This window comes from Pantherophis guttatus, chromosome 5, assembly GCF_059756535.1.
Source record: "Pantherophis guttatus breed Tessera chromosome 5, ASM5975653v1, whole genome shotgun sequence".
Taxonomy (NCBI): Eukaryota; Metazoa; Chordata; class Lepidosauria; order Squamata; family Colubridae; genus Pantherophis; species Pantherophis guttatus.
The window spans coordinates 7969686-7988971 of NC_142067.1; the positions used below are offsets into that span (position 1 = coordinate 7969686).

General features: G+C 46.3%; 1 protein-coding gene across 29 annotated transcripts in view; it reads right to left on the reverse strand.

The window, feature by feature from the left end:
• Positions 1 to 19286, reverse strand: part of DLG2 (discs large MAGUK scaffold protein 2) — a 1136581-nt gene that overhangs the window by 200087 nt on the left and 917208 nt on the right. For 17 of the 29 annotated variants that reach the window (XM_087895787.1, XM_087895810.1, XM_087895791.1 and 14 more), the window contains 2 exons: positions 16993 to 17148; positions 3112 to 3180 (listed from right to left, as the gene is read on the reverse strand). The exons of 3 other annotated variants lie outside the window; for them this stretch is intronic. In XM_087895787.1, the coding sequence (XP_087751913.1) occupies positions 3112 to 3180; positions 16993 to 17148 (225 nt within the window). The remainder of the gene's footprint in view (positions 1 to 3111; positions 3181 to 16992; positions 17149 to 19286) is intronic. 9 more of the 29 variants (XM_087895794.1, XM_087895798.1, XM_087895795.1 and 6 more) reach the window with 2 other exon arrangements.

Genomic DNA, 19286 nt, shown 5'->3' on the forward strand with positions numbered 1-19286 from the left:
CACCAGTTCAAAATTACCGTATTTTTCAGAGTATAAGACGCACTTCCCCCCCCCCCAAAGAGGCTGAAAATTTGGGTGTGTCTTATACTCCGAATGTAGCTTTCTTGAAGCTTTTTTCAGCCCTTAACGAGACGCTAACGAGGCACTAGCGAGTGATCTTCCCAGCTTTGCCTGCTCCCTCGACTCTCCGCTGTGCTATAACGAGGCGCTAGTGAGTGAAGCGATCTCCATGCTTTGCTCCGACTCTCAGCTGTTCTTTAGAAGCTTTTTTTCAGCCCTAACTAGGCGCTAGCCGAGTGAAGCGATCTCCCCCCGTGCTTTGCCTGCTTTTCTCATTGCTGCTTCCTCTCAGCTGTGCCTTAGAAGCTCTTTTTCTTATCCCCAAGCAAGGCAGGGGTGGGTTCTACTTACCATTACTACTGGTTTGCAACGGGATCGCTCGCGCATGCGCAGATAACTTCTGATGACGTCGGGGTCAGTGGACGGAGCCTCCTGCCAGTTTTACTACCGGTTCTATAGAACCGGTCTGAACCGGGGGCAACCCACCACTGAAGCAGGGGATTAAAAAACCAGCAAACTAATGTGCTGAAGCTGACCAGACTAAGGACGCTAGCCAGATGAATACCTGGTAGGCAGAATTCCCCCCACTATTTTCCTCCCCAAAAACTAAGCTGCGTTTTATACTCCGGTGCGTCTTATACTCCGAAAAATACGGTTATCTTATATATTGAATAGCATGGATTGCTATCAAATATTGCCAATTCGTGCACAAGGCCAGTAGGAGGAGTTGATAGAAGAGACAATCTCTCGAAGATCAATTCTTGCCTCTCTGATTAATCATTCTATTGTTTATAATTTCATTTTAGTTGATCTTGACTCTTTGTGACTTACAGGAAATATCCTTGTAGGGGTTGTTTTTTTAAAAAAACATTTCTGGAAGTGATTTATAGGAAATTTCCTCCGAAATTCCCAGTCTATCCTATACATTCTAAAGATTGCTGTTTATTATTATTGTTTATTATGCTTGCTGGCAGAGTCAGCCAAATGTCCAGACTGGGTTTGGCATTTTTGTCCATCTATCCAAGGACCTAGGACCTTCCAAGATCAAGCAGATGAGGACGTTTATTATTATTATTATTTTATTTATTTTTATCCCATGTTTATTGCTTTTATAAATAATTCATGATGGAGAATATATCTAATACTCCTTCCGCCTCCTATTTTCTCCACAACAACCCTGTTAGGTTGAGAGACAGTGGTTGGCACAAAGTCACCAGACAGTTTTTCATGCCTAAGGCAGGATTAGAACTCACAGTCTCCTGGTGACTGGGCCAAAGTTATCCAGCCAGTTTCATGGCTAAGGAGGGACTAGAACTCACAGTCTCCTGGTCATTGGGCCAAAGTGATCCAACAGCCTTTCATACCTAAGGTTGGACTAGAACTCACAGTCTCCTGGTGATTGGGCCAAAGTCACCCAACAGGCTTTCATACCTAAGGTGGGACTAGAACTCACAGTCTCCTGGTGACTGGGCCAAAGTCATCCAGCTGGTTTCATGCCTAAGGTGGGACTAGAACTCACAGTCTCCTGGTGACTGGGCCAAAGTCATCCAGCTGGTTTCATGCCTAAGGTGGGACTAGAACTCACAGTCTCCTGGTGACTGGGCCAAAGTCATCCAGCTGGTCTCATGCCTAAGGTGGGACTAGAACTCACAGTCTCCTGGTGACTGGGCCAAAGTCATCCAGCTGGTCTCATGCCTAAGGTGGGACTAGAACTCACAGTCTCCTGGTGACTGGGCCAAAGTCATCCAGCTGGTTTCATGCCTAAGGTGGGACTAGAACTCACAGTCTCCTGGTGACTGGGCCAAAGTCATCCAGCTGGTTTCATGCCTAAGGTGGGACTAGAACTCACAGTCTCCTGGTGACTGGGCCAAAGTCATCCAGCTGGTTTCATACCTAAGGTGGGACTAGAACTCACAGTCTCCTGGTGATTGGGCCAAAGTCATCCAGCTGGTTTCATGCCTAAGGTGGGACTAGAACTCACAGTCTCCTGGTGACTGGGCCAAAGTCATCCAGCTGGTCTCATGCCTAAGGTGGGACTAGAACTCACAGTCTCCTGGTGACTGGGCCAAAGTCATCCAGCTGGTCTCATGCCTAAGGTGAGACTAGAACTCACAGTCTCCTGGTGACTGGGCCAAAGTCATCCAGCTGGTTTCATGCCTAAAGAGGGACTAGAACTCACAGTCTCCTGGTGATTGGGCCAAAGTCATCCAGCTGGTTTCATGCCTAAGGTGGGACTAGAACTCACAGTCTCCTGGTGATTGGGCCAAAGTCATCCAGCTGGTCTCATGCCTAAAGAGGGACTAGAACTCACAGTCTCCTGGTGACTGGGCCAAAGTCATCCAGCTGGTCTCATGCCTAAGGTGAGACTAGAACTCACAGTCTCCTGGTGACTGGGCCAAAGTCATCCAGCTGGTTTCATGCCTAAAGAGGGACTAGAACTCACAGTCTCCTGGTGATTGGGCCAAAGTCATCCAGCTGGTTTCATGCCTAAGGTGGGACTAGAACTCACAGTCTCCTGGTGATTGGGCCAAAGTCATCCAGCTGGTCTCATGCCTAAGGTGGGACTAGAACTCACAGTCTCCTGGTGATTGGGCCAAAGTCATCCAGCTGGTCTCATGCCTAAGGTGGGACTAGAACTCACAATCTCCTGGTGATTGGCCCAAAATCAACAATTCTGAATCTCTTTCTTGAATACCAAACAGATTAGGGAGCTATGTACACACTGTCCTGACCTCTTAAAGAAAAGAGGCAGCATATGTGACACAATAAACTATATTAAGGATACAGTCAGTGGTGGGATTCAGCCAGTTCTATCTGGTTTCAACGAACCGGTAGTGGCGATTGAAGGAGGCTCCGCCCACCCGCCCAGATGTAATGCGCGAGCAATGCGTATGCATGCGCTCACATTTGCGAACTGGTAGGGAAGGTAAATGAATCCCACCGCTGGATACAGCGAACATGTAGAGTCAATGGTTATGAATGAAAAAAAAAAAGCTTAAACAAATGTCAATGGCAAAGGATCCAGACATGATAATATTGGTTCCCCCTTACCCTTCTATTGACATGGTCCTCTGGATATTCACGGTGGGAAGCTGGGTTACAGAACTATGCCTGGAATGACTGCATGGAAAGGAAAAGGGAAAGGAAAAGGGAAAGGGAAAAGGAATTAATAAAAATAGCATGGAGTGATTTTTTTTTTTTTTTGCGCATGGAGGTTCTTTGAGCTGATTGCGACCAAAGTGGTTGGATCATCTAAAATAGCAGGTAGTTGGAGATCACATATGGATGCACATGGAATAATTGTGCATCCAATGAGATTGGAGAGAACAAGAAACATAAAATAGGGCAATGGCAGTTGAGGTTGAGGCTCTGACATAATGCAAATCAAAGAACTTTTTTGGGGGAAATAGGATATGCATGTTTGATGTATTGACCATGAAAATGGATACCTTTGGATACCTACTTTTCCATCTGGAATGTGTAGAGATGGATTACCAAACATGCCAATTTATGGAATAACCATCCATCCGCCCACTTACCCATCCATCGATCCATCCATCCAACAATTCATCCATCCAACAACTCATCCATCCTTACATCAATTGAGTCACCAATCCATCCACTCACTCACTCACCCATACATGCATCCACTCCTCCATCCATCCATCCACCCACCCACCCATCCATGCATCCATCCTTTCATCCATCCATTCATTCCTCCTGCCATCCTTCCTTCCATCCATCCATCCACCCACCCACCCACCCACCCAACTACCTATCCATCCATCCATGCATCCATCCACCTATCCATGCATCCATCCTTTCATCCATTCATTCCTCCCTCCATCCTTCCTTCCATCCACCCACCCATCCGTCCATCCATCCATCAACCAATCCACCACACACCCACACATCCATCCATGCAAACATCCACTCCTCCACCCACCCACACATCCATCCATCAACTCACCCATCCTTCCATCAATTTAGCCATTGCTTTAGCCACCTATCCACCTACTCACCCACACATACATACATATATCCACTCCTTCATCCATCCATCCATCCATCCATCCATCCAACAACTCATCCATCCTTACATCAATTTAGTCACCAATCCATCCACTCACTCACTCACTCCCCCATACATACATCCACTCCTCCATCCACCCACCCACCCACCCACCCACCCATCCATCCATCCTTTCACCCATCCATTCATTCCTCCCGCCATCCTTCCTTCCGTCCATCCACCCACCCATCCATCCAACCACCTATCCATCCATCCATCCATCCATCCATCCACTCCTCCACCAATTCATGCATGCATACATGTATCCATCCATTCCTCCATTCCTCCATCCATTCTTCCTTCCGTCCATCCACCCACCCTCCCACCTATCCATCCATCCATCCATGCATCAATCCACTCCTCCACCAATTCATGCATGTATACATGTATCCATCCATTCCTCCATTCCTCCATCCATTCTTCCTTCCGTCCATCCATCCACCCACCCTCCCACCTATCCATCCATCCATCCATGCATCAATCCACTCCTCCACCAATTCATGCATGTATACATGTATCCATCTATTCCTCCATTCCTCCATCCATTCTTCCTTCCGTCCATCCACCCACCCTCCCACCTATCCATCCATCCATCCATGCATCAATCCACTCCTCCACCAATTCATGCATGCATACATGTATCCATCCATTCCTCCATTCCTCCATCCATTCTTCCTTCCGTCCATCCACCCACCCTCCCACCTATCCATCCATCCATCCATGCATCAATCCACTCCTCCACCAATTCATGCATGCATACATGTATCCATCCATTCCTCCATTCCTCCATCCATTCTTCCTTCCGTCCATCCACCCACCCTCCCACCTATCCATCCATCCATCCATGCATCAATCCACTCCTCCACCAATTCATGCATGTATACATGTATCCATCCATTCCTCCATCCATTCTTCCTTGCATCCATCCATCCACCCATCCATCAACCCACCTACCATCCATCCATCCATCCATCCACCCACCCACCTACCATCCATCCATGCTTTCTAAAGGAACAAACTGCAATATTTTAGCTCATTCTAACTCTTCTTTAGCATTCTGGCCAAACCTCTCCAGCCTGCGAAGTACATGAACGGGAAACCAGTAATAGGGCTGTAGATGAGACTGGGAAGAACAACAAAGCAGCCTAGAAGCAGTGAATAGTAAACCAGTTCCATATTGTTCACCGGAAAATTGGATTTCTCTACCCAGTATAATGATTCAGAATCGAGCTTCAATTGAGGGACATTTTACTTTATCCCTTAATTGTCGTAGCATTTCAAATACACCATTATCCAGCGCCCAGAAATAAAACAGGCTTGCAACCAAGATAACCCTACAATTTTACCTTGATGGCAAGTATCAATTTATGAATCTTGGAATATTTTTAGAGCTTTCAACACTTGAGTTTTCTTTTTTTTTTTCTTTTTCTCAAATCACTCCAAAGTGCGGACCGAATATTATAACTACAAGATGAAAAGTATAATAGGTCCCATTATACAACGAATCTGCTTTCTGAATGAATTCACATAATAATACATTGAGTCGTACATGAGCTATAGATGCTGGGTTTGTATAACATGCCAAGGCACACACAGGTAGTCCTCGACTTACGACCGCAATTGAGCCCAACATTTCTGCGGCTAAGCAAGACGGTTGTGAAGTGAGCCTTGCCCTATGTTACGACCTTTCTTGCCACTGTTGTTAATTGAATCTCTCTAAGCTAGTCACATGGTTGTTAAGTGAATCTGGCTTCCCCATTGATTTTTGCTGGTCAGAGGTCACAAAAGGGGATTGTGTGACCTCGGGACATGGCGACTGACATATATGTATGTATGTATGTATGTATGTATGTATGTATGTTTGTTTGTTTCTCCTCTAGCCAGGTTTTCCCTACGTAACCAAGGTTTTTCTGCAGCCCTAGCTCAGTAGAATCACATCCACTCGATTCTGGGCTTTTTTCTTTTCTAGCAGCCGGCAAGTTCTTCCTGCTAGGTGGGAGACTTATATAGATCTATTTCTAGCTCGTTTGCTTTCATCAGTAAGCCACACCCACATCTCATGTATCCTCCCTGTAAAGGTATAGTATCTATTTTCTTACTTCTTCGTAGGGTTTATGTGTGTTTTTCCTCTAGCCAGGCACATAAACCCTATGAAGAAGTAAGAAAATAGATACTATACCTTTACAGGGAGGATACATGAGATGTGGGTGTAGCTTACTGATGAAAGCAAACGAGCTAGAAATAGATCTATATAGGTCTCCCACCTAGCAGGAAGAACTTGCTGGCTGCTAGAAAAGAAAAAAGCCCAGAATCGAGTGGATGTGATTCTACTGAGCCAAGGGTCCGAATGTTGACCCCGTGACCAAATGGGATGCTGCAATGCTTTTAAGTGTGGAAAATGGTCGTAAGTCACTCTTTGCAAATGATGTGATAAACTTCAAATGGCCGCTCAACCAATGGTTGTAAGGCGAGGACTACCTGAACACATAAAACAAATTATGTTTAACACTCATTGAAACTGGCATGAGCAAATGACTGAAACTTACCTGATGGAGCATGTTGTGTGAATTTCACAACAAAAAACTTCTAGGCTGTGTTTACCCCAACATGCTAGGCTAAAATGTGGGTGATTCCTTCGGAGTATTATATATTCTATCAGCCCAGGCTGTATGATTGTGTATGGTTCAAGAGATATATGAATGCAGGTCGTTCAATTCCATAAATATCGGTTGTAAAAACTACAAATTGATGTGTTGTGTGCACATAGCTATAAATTACCGTATTTTTCAGAGTATAAGATGCTCTGGACTATAAAACACATCTACCTTTTTTGGGAAGGAAAACAAGAAAAAAATTTTTGCCCCTGCCTTCCAGCAATTTGCCTCCTTGCAGCAAACAGCAAACAGCCTGTTTCAGTTTCATTTTCGTTTTCAGCGCAGCCTGATTAGCATAAGAAAAAAAAAATCTGCCTCTGCCTCCCAGCAATTTGCCCCCTTGCAGCAAACAGTAAACAACGGAGGCCAAAAAGGCGGTGATAGGCAATGGCAATCCCTGCAGCCTGAAACAGCTGATGGCTGAGAGGCCGATCCAACCGACAATCAGCTGCTTGTGCTGATCAGGCTGTGCTGAAGCTGAAACTGAAACGGGCTGTTTGCTGCAAGGAGGCAAATTGCTGGGAGGCAGAGGCCAAAGGATGGGGGCCAGTGGGTGGGCGGGGCTACATTCGGTGTATAAGACACACCCAAATTTTCACCCTCTTTTAGGGGGGAAAAAGTGCGTCTTATACTCTGAAAAATACGGTACTTTTATGCAAGAGGACTAACCTGGAATTCTATCTAAGACAGATTTCTTTTGATGAAGAGAGAAAAATTAATAACATTCACTGGTACCCTGGTACTCAACTGTTTTGAAACTCATTGAATTTGGTATTCAACGCATTTCGACGTGAAAAGTTTTGTCCTGGTACTCAACCTTTGTTTAGTACTCAATGCACAAGCTAGAAGTTGAAGGTGTCGGCTGCCTTGTGACTCACTTCATTATTCCGTATGGGAAAAATTTGTTTGGAACTCATCATTTTTGGTACTCGTCATGCCTTCTTTACCAGTATTTTGGTAAAAGTCAAACTGGACTTCTGGTGGCTACATGGAGATGCTCATGTTGCTACAGAGCATGGAATAGAATAATAAAGTTGGAAGGGACCTTGGAGGTCTTCTAGTCCAACCCTTTGCTCAAGCAGGAGACCCTATACCATTCCAGACAAATGGTTGTCCAATCTCTTCTTGAAAACCTCCAGTGTGGCCACCATTGTCTTCTTCCACAATTTTTTTAAAAAAAATTCCAAGTCTAATCTACAGTTCTTGAAATGTCCTAATAGTTTCCCGTCCAGGTATTAACCAAGGCTGCTTCACTTTTCAAATTCAGCCAGGTTCTATCTTTAGCAAAAACATTTGTGGATTCCCGAGGCCTTTTGGAAAAATGTCAGAACCCCAGAAAGCAAATTCTTCTCTTAAACAGTCCTTCAGTCACCATATCTTCTTGCTGTCATCTAACACAATGTCTCTCTCTCTCTCTCTCTCTCTCTCTCCCCCTCCCTTCTTCCCCCTCTCTCTCTCTCTGGTTTTCACTGAATCAACCACATGGAACTTTGAAATATCGAAAGAAACTTTGGCTTTATATTTCCTATCTCGGATGTAAAATATGTCCCTTGAATTTGCTTGCCAATCCTTGGTTCCTCATTTCATTACAAAATAACGCTACTTATTTTGAGACCCTTAGAGGGGAAAAAAGCACGCACACCGATTAAAGGCAAGCTGTCTTAAAAAGGGGAGCAATTATAATTATACATCTGACAGAAAGCCCTGATGGATCAGATTGGGCTGTATCTGCATACGTGTCAATGGCATCACATCATGCCTAGATTTACGGTTCCGTGCAGATTAATAGCATGCTAAAACACAGCTATCCGTAAATATTAGAAAGAAACAGAAAACAAACCAACCAACCAACAACAGCCACCAGGAGAGAACGGAATACAGAAATAAAGGTGACGAGTGAACGAACGGAAAATCAGCATGAACTAATGGGTCATAGGGAATTACAGCTCATATTCAAAACCAGGGGTGAAATTAAAAAAATTCCCCTACCGGTTCTGTGGGCATGGCTTGTTGGAGGGAGGTCATGTGACTGGGCGTGGCCAACTTGACATCACTCACATCGAGGGGCTCCACACTGGCCCCTCCCCTCCCAGTCACTCCTTATCGTGAATGGCAGGAAAATGGGGAGGGGAATATTCCTGCCCTACCATCCTTCCCTCAGTCTGTGCTGAGATTGAGGAATGGGTGACAAGCAGGAAAATCCCCTTCCCCATTTTCCTGCCTTTCACAAAAATGGCTCCATCCCAGCTGCTCCCCGTCCCCATCCCACTCCCTCCTGGGGACTACCTTAAAAGGGACAGGCTGCAGCAGCTCCGTTGTGAATGGAGGGAGAAAAGTTAGCATTCTCTCTGCTGCATTTAACATTGAATTCTGTGGAATATCAAATGGCTGGAAGAGGTGAGCGGCGACCGGCTGGGCGCGGGTAGGGCCAAAGAGGGTAATTACTACCAGTTTGGCGAACTGATGCCCATAATCCTTAGCGGTTTGCCCGAACTGGTCCGAACCGGTAGGATTTCATCCCTGTTCAAAACGCAAATTCTAACAGAATTCTAGGCTAAGGCTCTAACTAATTTCACCTTGGCACACCTCTGGAGATGTGACACCAGGAACTGTTCTTAAGATTAGTTGCATATTAAATTGTAAGCAGAGAAACAAAACTCAGTTCTTTTCCTTTAACTCCTGGAAGGGTAGTTTTATGAAATTTGAGAAAGCTTCATTCCAAGGTGAATGAATAAGAACTTGTATTAAGGTTAGGAATCCTATGCAGCGCGACTTCACCTGCTCTGCAAATATAATAATCACCTTTCTCTACAAAAGGATGAAGATTAACAGAGTTGGAAGGGACCTTGTAGGTCATCTAGTCCAACCCCCCACTCAAGCAGGCGACCCTACACCATTTCTGACAAATGATAGTCCAGTCACTTCTTGAAAGCCTCCAGTGATGAAGCTCCCACAACTTCCGAAGGCAACTTCTATTCCATTGGTTGATTGTTCTCACTGTCAGAAAATTTCTCCTTATTCTAGGTTGAATCTCTCCTTGGTCAGTTTCCATCCATTATTCCTTGTCCGGACTTCAGGTGCTTTGGAAAATAGCTTGACCCTCTCCTCTCTGTGGCAGTCCCTCAAATATTGGGACACTGCCACCATATCTCCCCTGGTCCTTCTCTTCACTAGACTAGCCATGCCCAGTTCCTGTAACTGTCCTTCATATGTTTTAGCCTCCAGTTCCCTAATCATCCTGGTTGATCTTCTCTGCACTCTTTCTAGAGTCTCAATGCTGTGCAAAATGATTTAGGAACGTAGAAGACTATAAAATAAGATTGAAAAATCATTCTCTAAAATACCGGGTGGAGTTGAATGGAATCATAGTGAGAGTAGGAGAATTGTAAGAGGAAAAGATGATTGATGAAGGAATCGCTTCCTGTTTTATTCAGCGTCAGTGAGAAGATACTAGTGAGCTGTGATAGATCACCAGGCAGAAGAAGAGAACTCTTTTGATGATGGTTAGTTTCAGGGGTGGGCTGCTGGGGGTTTGCAGGGGTTCGGGAGAACCTCTAGCTAAGATTCTGTGCAGTTTGGAGAACCCCCAAATCCCACTCCTGACTGGCCCCTCCCACCCCACCCCTCCCAGGAGTCCCCACATGTCCCGTTTTGGATACAGATAAGTGCAGGGTGCGCACGGAGGCTTGGGGAGGGTGAAAAATGGGCCTACCGGAAGTTCGGGAAGGCCGGAAATGGGCCCATTTTCAGCCTCCAGAGCCTGGGGAAGCTGTTTTCTCCCTCCCGGAGGCTCGAGGAAAGCCTCCGGAGCCCGGGGAGGGCAAAAATGCCCCCCCTGCTATGGGATAGGAGGCCATGCCCACCCAGCAACCAGGCAGAGAACCCCTTGCTAAAATTTTTGAAGCCCACCCCTGGTTAGTTTCCTACAGGTAACCATAAGAAACCATCAATCTTTGGGAGGCACATTTAGAAGGAAAGAAGGAGCAGGATTTGAGCCTTCCTTAAGCACGCATGATGCGCCGTCCTGGAAAGAAACATTCACGCTTTCCTGCTAATCAAGAAACAGACCCCATTGTCACCTTCGCAATGTTTGGCTGGTGTAATTTGGTTGGTTGTAAGGATGCTGTTTTGAATGCTGCTCTGAACAACAGGTGCGAACTTGCACGTCGGGTATCAGGCGGCTGGTGAGTGTTGTGGCCCACCAGCAGCCAGTGGAGCTGGCAGCAGAGCCGGATAGTGAGGAGGTTGGGGAGGAACCTGGGCCAGGCTTGGGGGCTGGGGAAAGCTCGGACGAGGGCTCTGCATCGGTGGCAGAGAGGGAGCTAGAGAGCAGCGAGGCAGAGGAACTGCTGGAGCCCGTTCCCAGTGTGCGCATGCGCAGAGCTGCCAGAAGACAAGAACAACTCAGAAAGCAGGGTCGACTCGGGAGTAAAGCCACACCTTGGAGGTGATTGGCCCCTCCCATAGGAAACAAAAGAGGAGCGAATGAGGAGTGGCCTTTTGCAGGAAACAATTCGTTCGGTCGGTCGTTTCAAGAGTGGAAAGTTCTGTTTGTGACTCTAAGAGACTGTGCCAAGTTTTGCCTTTCACTGCGTTTGGAAATTAGTTATCTGGCAGCTTTCCAAGCGAGATAAGGTTTGTGTTCCTCTGAAAGACTGTTTGCCAAGCCTTGCTGACTGTGAATGCAAGGAATTCACAGTCATGTAAATAAAAGGGGTTTTGCCGGGACCAAGACTCTGCTTCATGCTTTTTAAGGAAGCCTAGGCTCAGTGGCTAAGACGCTGAGCTTGTCGATCAGAAGGTCGGCAGTTCAGCGGTTCGAATCCCTACTGCCACATAATGGGGTGATCTCCTGTTACTTGTCCCAGCTTCTACCAACCTAGCAGTTCGAAAGCACGTAAAAAAATGCAAGTAGAAAAATAGGGACCACCTTTGGTGGGAAGGGAACAGCGTTCTGTGCACCTTTGACGTTGAGTCATGCCGGCCACATGACCACGGAGACGTCTTCGGACAGCGCTGGCTCTTTGGCTTTGAAACGAAGATGAGCACCACCCCCTAGAGTCCGGAACGACTAGCACATCTATGCAAGGGGAACCTTTACCTTTTAGGTCAGAATAGTGAGTTCTAGCATTTCAACAGATGTCATGGATGACTAAAGCTCTTCCTTCTGTTAAATAGTTTCCCTAGTTTGGTAACCACCAGTAGCTGTTTTAGGCTTAACCACAACCAGAATGTTCCTCCTGAAGCAACTCTTGAGAGCTGTATGAGAAATGGAAAAGATAGAATAAGGCTGAACATAGATCTATCTTAGAAAACAGGATAACAGAGCTGGAAGGGACCTTGGAGGTCTTCCAGTCCAACCCCCTCCTCAAGCAGGAGACCCTGTGCCATGTCAGACAAATGGTTGGCCACTCTCTTTTTGAAAGCCTCTAGTGATGGAGCACCCACAGCTTCTGAAGGCAGGCTGTTCCACTGCTTCTATGGTTGTCCAGCATTGTGGTCTTCCGAGAAGGACGCATCATGGAAACCATGCTTGGACCCATGAATGACTCACTTAATTTCCTTTTTGTGGTCCTCTGCCAATTGCTCCCAGAATAGGAGGCTGCTTTTTGTATTTTGCAGAGGTTGAGGAAGTTAGGAGAAAAATGGCGCTTGAAGCATCTATTTTACATCTTAAAATGGTCAGTTCAGCACACCCAGTTTTCAACATTTAGCCATCGGGAATTCTGGACAAAGACGAGCAGGCTTCCCAAGAACATGGACATTCCTAATGTCAGTCCACCTTTTAGGACAAAGTCTTCCAAAGAACCCGGTAATTCTGGATTGGTCACAACTTTTCTGTGGCTGGAATCATAATGGCAGAAGAGCAAATAGAAATATTGTGGAGGAAAGAAAAACAACAAAGATGATTAGGGGACTGGACTGGAGGCTAAAACATATGAAGAATGGTTGCAAGCATTTGGTATGTCTAGTTTAAGGAAAAGAAGGACTAGGGGCGACATGATAGCAGTCTTCCAATATCTCAGGGGCTTCCAAAGAAAAGGAGGGGAACCTATTCTCCAAAGCACCTGAGGGCAGGACAAGAAGCGATGGGTGGAAACTCATCAAGGAGAGAAGCAACCTAGAACTAAGGAGGAATTTCTCGACAGTGAAAACAATTAATCAGTGGAACGACTTGCCTTCAGAAGTTGTGAATGCTCCAATACTGGAAGTTCTTAAGAAGATGTTGGATGAACATTTGTCTGGAATGGTATAGGGTCTCCTGCTTGAGCAGAGGGTTGGACTAGAAGACCTCCAAGGTCCCTTCCAATTCCGTTATTCTATTCTATTCTATTCTATTCTATTCTATTCTATTCTATTCTATTCTATTCTATTCTATTCTATTCTATTCTATTCTATTCTAAAGACACTTTAATCCCAGCTAAAAAGTAAGGAAGATGGTGGAAAGTTCTCACTCTGCCTGGGACCCTGGAAAAAAGGCAACTGGCTGGAAAGGAAGAATTATCATATTAATATGATAAAACTATAAACAGAAGTGAAATGAAAGAACGGTGCAAGCAAAAGGAATACATCAATTAAAAAAAACGACAGCAACTAAAACGGAAACAAGCCTGCATCAGAGCAAATTGTCTATATATAGCAATGGTCCTTGTTTATATGACAGTGATGACGACAGAGGAAGCCCTCTGATACCTATAGTATATGAGCCATTAGTATTTTGGCAGGGTCTTTGGGGAGGAGATACTTCTTAATGTACCAGATCCATCTTCTCTTGGTGACATCTACCTGACCTACCAGAACAGGGAGACAAGGAATGCTTCAGGGATGTCCCCTCTCCTAAGGAGGTCCATCTGGTGGGACCAAGAAGAAGGACCTTCTCTGTGGTGGCTCCCCTCCTTGTGGATCATCCCCGCAGAAATAAGATTGGCCCCCACTTTGCAAGGCCCTGATAGAGCTGATTTGGCCAATGGGCTTGCTGAACCCAGAGTCTGATGGAGCCTATCTATTTGTTTTGTTTGACTGATCGTTGTTGCCACCAGGGGTGGTGGGATGGTTATCGTTTTTTTTAAATTGTTTTTTCAATATGAGATTTTTTTTTATCTTTGTAAGTCAGCCAGAGTCATTGAGAGTGAGTTGGGCGGCCATATACAGTAGAACACAGAATAATAGAGTTGGAAGAGACCTTGGAGTCTTCTAGCCCAATCCCCTGTTCGAGCAGGAGATCCTAAAGCAGTGATGGTGAACCTTTTCGGCACCGAGTGCCCAAACCGGAACACATGTGCATGTATGTGCATGTGCGCACGCCGGAGCACCGGAAACCTGAAGACCAGCTGGCTGGCGCGTGCATGCCTGTTTTTTGGCTGTTTGGGGCTGTTTTTCAGGCCATTTTCAGGCCGTTTTGGGGCTGGTTTTTGGGCAATTTTCAGGGCATTTTGGGGGCATTTTTGGCCTGAAAAATGGCCTGAAAACAGCCCAGAAAATGGCTCAGAAAACAGCCTGAAAACAGCCCAGAAAATAGCCTAAAAACAGCTCAAAAAACAACTCAGAACATGGCCTGAAAACAGCCCAGAAAACGGTCTGAAAATGGCCCAAAAAACGGTCCAAAAATGGTCCACAAAACAGCCCAGAAAATGGCCCAGAAAACAGCCTGAAAATGGCCCAAAAAACAGCCTGAAATGGCCTGAAAATGGCCTGAAAAATGACCTGAGTTTTGGCCATTTTCAGGCTGTTTTGGGGCTGTTTTGGGGCAATTTTCAGGGCATTTTTGGAGCATTTCTGGGCCATTTTTGGCCTGAAAACTGGCCTGAAAACAGCCCAGAAAATGGCCTGAAAACAGCCCAGAAAATGGCCTGAAAACGGCCCAAAAACCAGCTCAAAAATGGCCTGAAAACAGCCCAGAAAACGGCCTGAAAATGGCCCAAAAAAGTTCCAGAAAACAGCCCAGAAAATGGCCCAGAAAACAGCCTGAAAATGGCCCAAAAAACAGCCTGAAATGGCCTGAAAATGGCCTGAAAAATGACCTGAGTTTTGGCCATTTTCAGGCTGTTTTGGGGCAATTTTCAGGCCATTTTTGGGGCATTTTTGGGCCATTTTTGGCCTGAAAACTGGCCTGAAAACAGCCCAGAAAATGGCCTGAAAACAGCCCAGAAAATGGCCTGAAAACGGCCCAAAAACCAGCTCAAAAATGGCCTGAAAACAGCCCAGAAAACGGCCTGAAAATGGCCCAAAAAAGTTCCAGAAAACAGCCCAGAAAATGGCCCAGAAAACAGCCTGAAAATGGCCCAAAAACGGCCTGAAAATGGCCTGAAAAATGACCTGAGTTTTGGCCATTTTCAGGCTGTTTTCTGGTGCTCTGGTGCCCATGAAGACCAGCTGGCTGGCGTGCTGAAAACCAGAAGAGCAGCTGGCAACTGTGCACGTGCCCACAGAAAGGGCTCTGTGTGCCATAGGTTCGCCATCACGGTCCTATACCATCTTAGACAAATGGCTGTTCAGCCTCTTTTTGAAAGCCTCCAGTGATGGAGCACCCACAACTTCTGAAGGCAAGGCGTTCCACTGGTTGATTGCTCTCACCGTTAGGAAATTTCTCCTTAGTTCTAGGTTGCTTCTCTCCTTGGTTGCAAAATATAAATTTTCTTAACTAAAATTACGTCAGTCTACATTTATATTGATTTAATCTTCATCTGCTACTTTGTTGGTGAAGCAATAACAGACTAAAGCCATAATCTCAGATACACATCAGAAGATGGACCATTTGTGGAAGAACGAAGGTCTACCGAGAATCTCTCCCCCACTTTCTCTTTCAGAATTCTCTCTGCCACCCAATTCCTTGCATCTTAAAAAAAGAAAAAAAAAACCACCTGTATTGTCTTCCTTATTGCTCATTTCTCCATCTTTCATTTATGAGTCCTACAACTCAGCACAGATGAATGATCTTGACCCAGTGGTGGGATTCAACCAGTTCGCACCTATTCGGGAGAACCAGTTGTTAACTTTCTAAGCAGTTCGGAGAACCGGTTGTTGGAAGAAATCTCATTTTGTTTTTTTCCACTTTACAGGGCTAATCCTGTAAGGAAGGCAGAAAGGAAACATTCTGGTGGTATTTCTAGCCTAATCTTTATTGCCCTATTTACAGAAACTGCCTCTCCGGTTAACCCTAATTACATTGTAACAGCTAAGGCAAAGTACACAGTGACGTTGAGTTGGCCGCACACCCCAGTCACATGACCACTGAGCCACACCTACCCAGCTGGTCATTAGGGCAGAGAACTGGTTCTTAAATTATTTGAATCCCACCACTGTCTTGACCTACGAGCACAATACTCTGCCTGAAAGGTTTATCACCGAACCACCCAGAGATGTAAATGAGACGGCAGAAGACTCCAACTTGAATCTACAAAATCTACAGAAGGCTCCAACTTGAATCGTCAGTAGACGTGAAAAGTTCTTTAAAGGGCTGCAACATTTGGAGGTGTCAACCCAGAGTTAAGGTATCCAATATCCACGTAATGCAACTTCCCACTTTTGGTAGGATCCCACCCCCAAAGGGCTCAAATGCCACCAGGGCTCCCAGCTCTCCTGACTGAATTTTCTTGATTTGAGAGAGTTGGTGTTTGTCTCGTGTTTCTCATCAATCAAGAGAGAGTCTCGGAGAGGTGGGCATACACAGAGGTGGGTTGCTGGGGGTTCTCAGGAGTTCAGGAGAACCTCTAGCTAAGATTATGTGCAGTTCGGAGAACCCCCAAATCCCATTCCTGGCTGGCCCTTCCCACCCCTTCCCGCCCCTCCCAGGAGTCCCCACGCAGCCCATTTTGGATGCAGGTAAGTGCAGGGCGCGTGCAGAGGCTCGGGGAGGGCAAAAAACGGGCCTACTGGAAGTTCGGGAAGGCCAGAAAGGGGTCTGTTTCCAGCCTCCAGAGAGCCTCCGGAGCCTGGGGAGGCCGTTTTCACCCTCCTGGAGGCTCAAAGAAAGCCTCCGGAGCCTGGGGAGGGCACAAATGCCCCACCCCCACCGTGGTTCAGGAGGCTGTCTAGGCCACACCCACCATGGCCACACCCACCCAGCAACCAGGCAGAGAACCCCTTGCTAAAAATTTTGAAGCCCACCCCTGGGCGTGGGTGGCATGTAGATCCTATCTCCTCTCCCCTTCTGTGACACCCATGCATTCTCACATGTGGAAAAGGAGGAATAAGCACATGCAGTACCTGATGATTTCAGAGTCAGGGAGCAGGCCTATGTGGTAGTGGGGGTAGGGAGCTGAAAGGAGGAAGCTTTTGTCACACTCGACAGGGGAATAATGCCTAGGAGAAGGTGGCTTATCACAGAATTTGTTCACAGTGCTGTAAACGGGTTCAGGAGGCCTGGTGGTAACAGAGAGACGAAAAACAGAGATTAGAACTTCTTTCGACATGCATCGATCGCACAGCTAACTGTATTCGGAGGCATGCAAAAGAAGGTCGACAAGAGAAAGGGTTAGATACACAGAACTCCTGCAAAGTGACGGCAATGCTTAGTCACAACCATTGAGAGCGCAAAACGCACAGTACTGTATACACGAGACAGCCAGAGGAAAGGAAACCGGTGTGACACGACGGTGGTTAGAACATTCAGGTCTTAGCTTGTCAGCTGGGCTCAAAGCTTCCTTCTTACCTTCTGGAACCCAAGAGGAGAAGGTTTATTCCCCACCCCGAAATTTCTTTGCTTCACCAAGTGCATTTAAACTGAAAAGTTAGACACAGAGCTTTAGCAGCCAAGGAAGAAAATTAGGAACACACCATGAGGGTCAACAGTGCAGATTGGCGTTCGGTCATCTGAATTTCGGAAGGCTCTCGGGTGTACATTTTATGGGTGATGCACTCACAAGTTTGTGGCCCACTGACACATATAGGAATCCATTCTCTACCATGGCTCACGGTTTCAAGGAGAGTAAGGATACATGAGGTCAAACAGGTCCAGAGCTGGCCTGTTAAGAGGGTAGACCAGGTCACTCAGGACAGACCCATGTTACAGTTGTAGAACAATTCTTCTCTTAAAAAAGGAACAGGCTATGGTAGAACCAGAACATCATTTCTCAATGTTTAGAATGGATAAGGATTGAAATGTACAGCACCGAATGTCAACTCCTCTTCTGCAGGCAACAAAAGTGAAATATTATTATCCTTTTAAACTATAGGTTTTTTTGATCTTGGCTTTAGAAGGGGCCAGGTTCTAACATGGTATCTGAGAGCGTAGTAGCAGATGATGTCCATCTGCTTGGGACAGGATTCATGATTTCAACCAGAAACTTAAAAGGTGAAGACCAGAACATCTGTTACATTGGGCTACCAGATTTGGGTTGTAAACATCTGGATATCTAGCCTCTCCAATTTAATATACCCACATAAGTACATACTATCTACATAATTTGGGAATAAAGTATATATAAAGGTGATACTGAGATGTGTACTTGGTCAACGAAGTGAATTTTTGAAGTCTCGTCCCAGTGTGTTTGTATCTGGACAGGGTGGGATAGATTCAGACTTGGCCCTAGCAACATTGAGCAGCTGTGGGTATTATGACCACTCTGAATTGAACATTTTCCATTCTTTCATTGGGACTTGGTACACAAATTGAGGGTCTCCCTGAACTTGCAGCTCCTACTTGAAGAAAAAGTGGTAGCTGGTTTAGGAAAGCATTTGGATCGGGGTGGTATTCACTTACCTTCGCTACCAATTCGCAAATGTGAGTGCAGGCGCACGCTCTGCTCGCACGCACCACCTCCGGGCATGCGCAGGGCCTTCTGCGCATGCACAGAGCATCAAAAACAGGACGTGATGACGTCCGGGCGGGTGGGCAGAGCCTCCCGCAGCCGGCGCTACTGGTTTGCCCGAACCGGATATAACCAGCTGAATACCACCACTGGTTTGGATGGATTCATCCTCTATCCGCGAACTGTTTCTGGACTGGGAGGACCTCCGAACAGCCATGGAGGTGCTTTAGATGTGGACCTCAGATGTGGATTACTGCAATGTGTTCCAGGTGGGGCTGCCCTTGAACACAGCTCAGAAGCTGTCGCTGCTCCAGAATGCAGAGGCATAGGTGGTTGAACCTTTGCTTTGTGAGATACACCGCTTACTATAGGCTTCCAGGTGCAATTCAAGGTTCCCTATGAAGTTCTCCATGGTATAGGACTTGGCTAACCACTATCCCTGAACTGTCTGCCCATAGCAATAGAACTCGGACGGGCTGCTCCCATGTGACACCTCTCCTGCGCGAGCTGCACTGGCTTCCTGTGGTCTTCTGGGTGCGCTTCAAGGTGTTGGTGACCACCTTTAAAGCGCTCCATGGCTTAGGGCCAGGGTATCTACGAGACCGCCTTCTGCCGCCAATAGCCTCCCACCGGTCAGTTCGCTCGCACAGAGAGGGCCTCCTCAGGGTGCCGTCCGCCAGACAATGTCAGCTGGCGACCACCAGGGGGAGAGCCTTCTCTGTAGCGGCACCTGCCCTCTGGAACGACCTA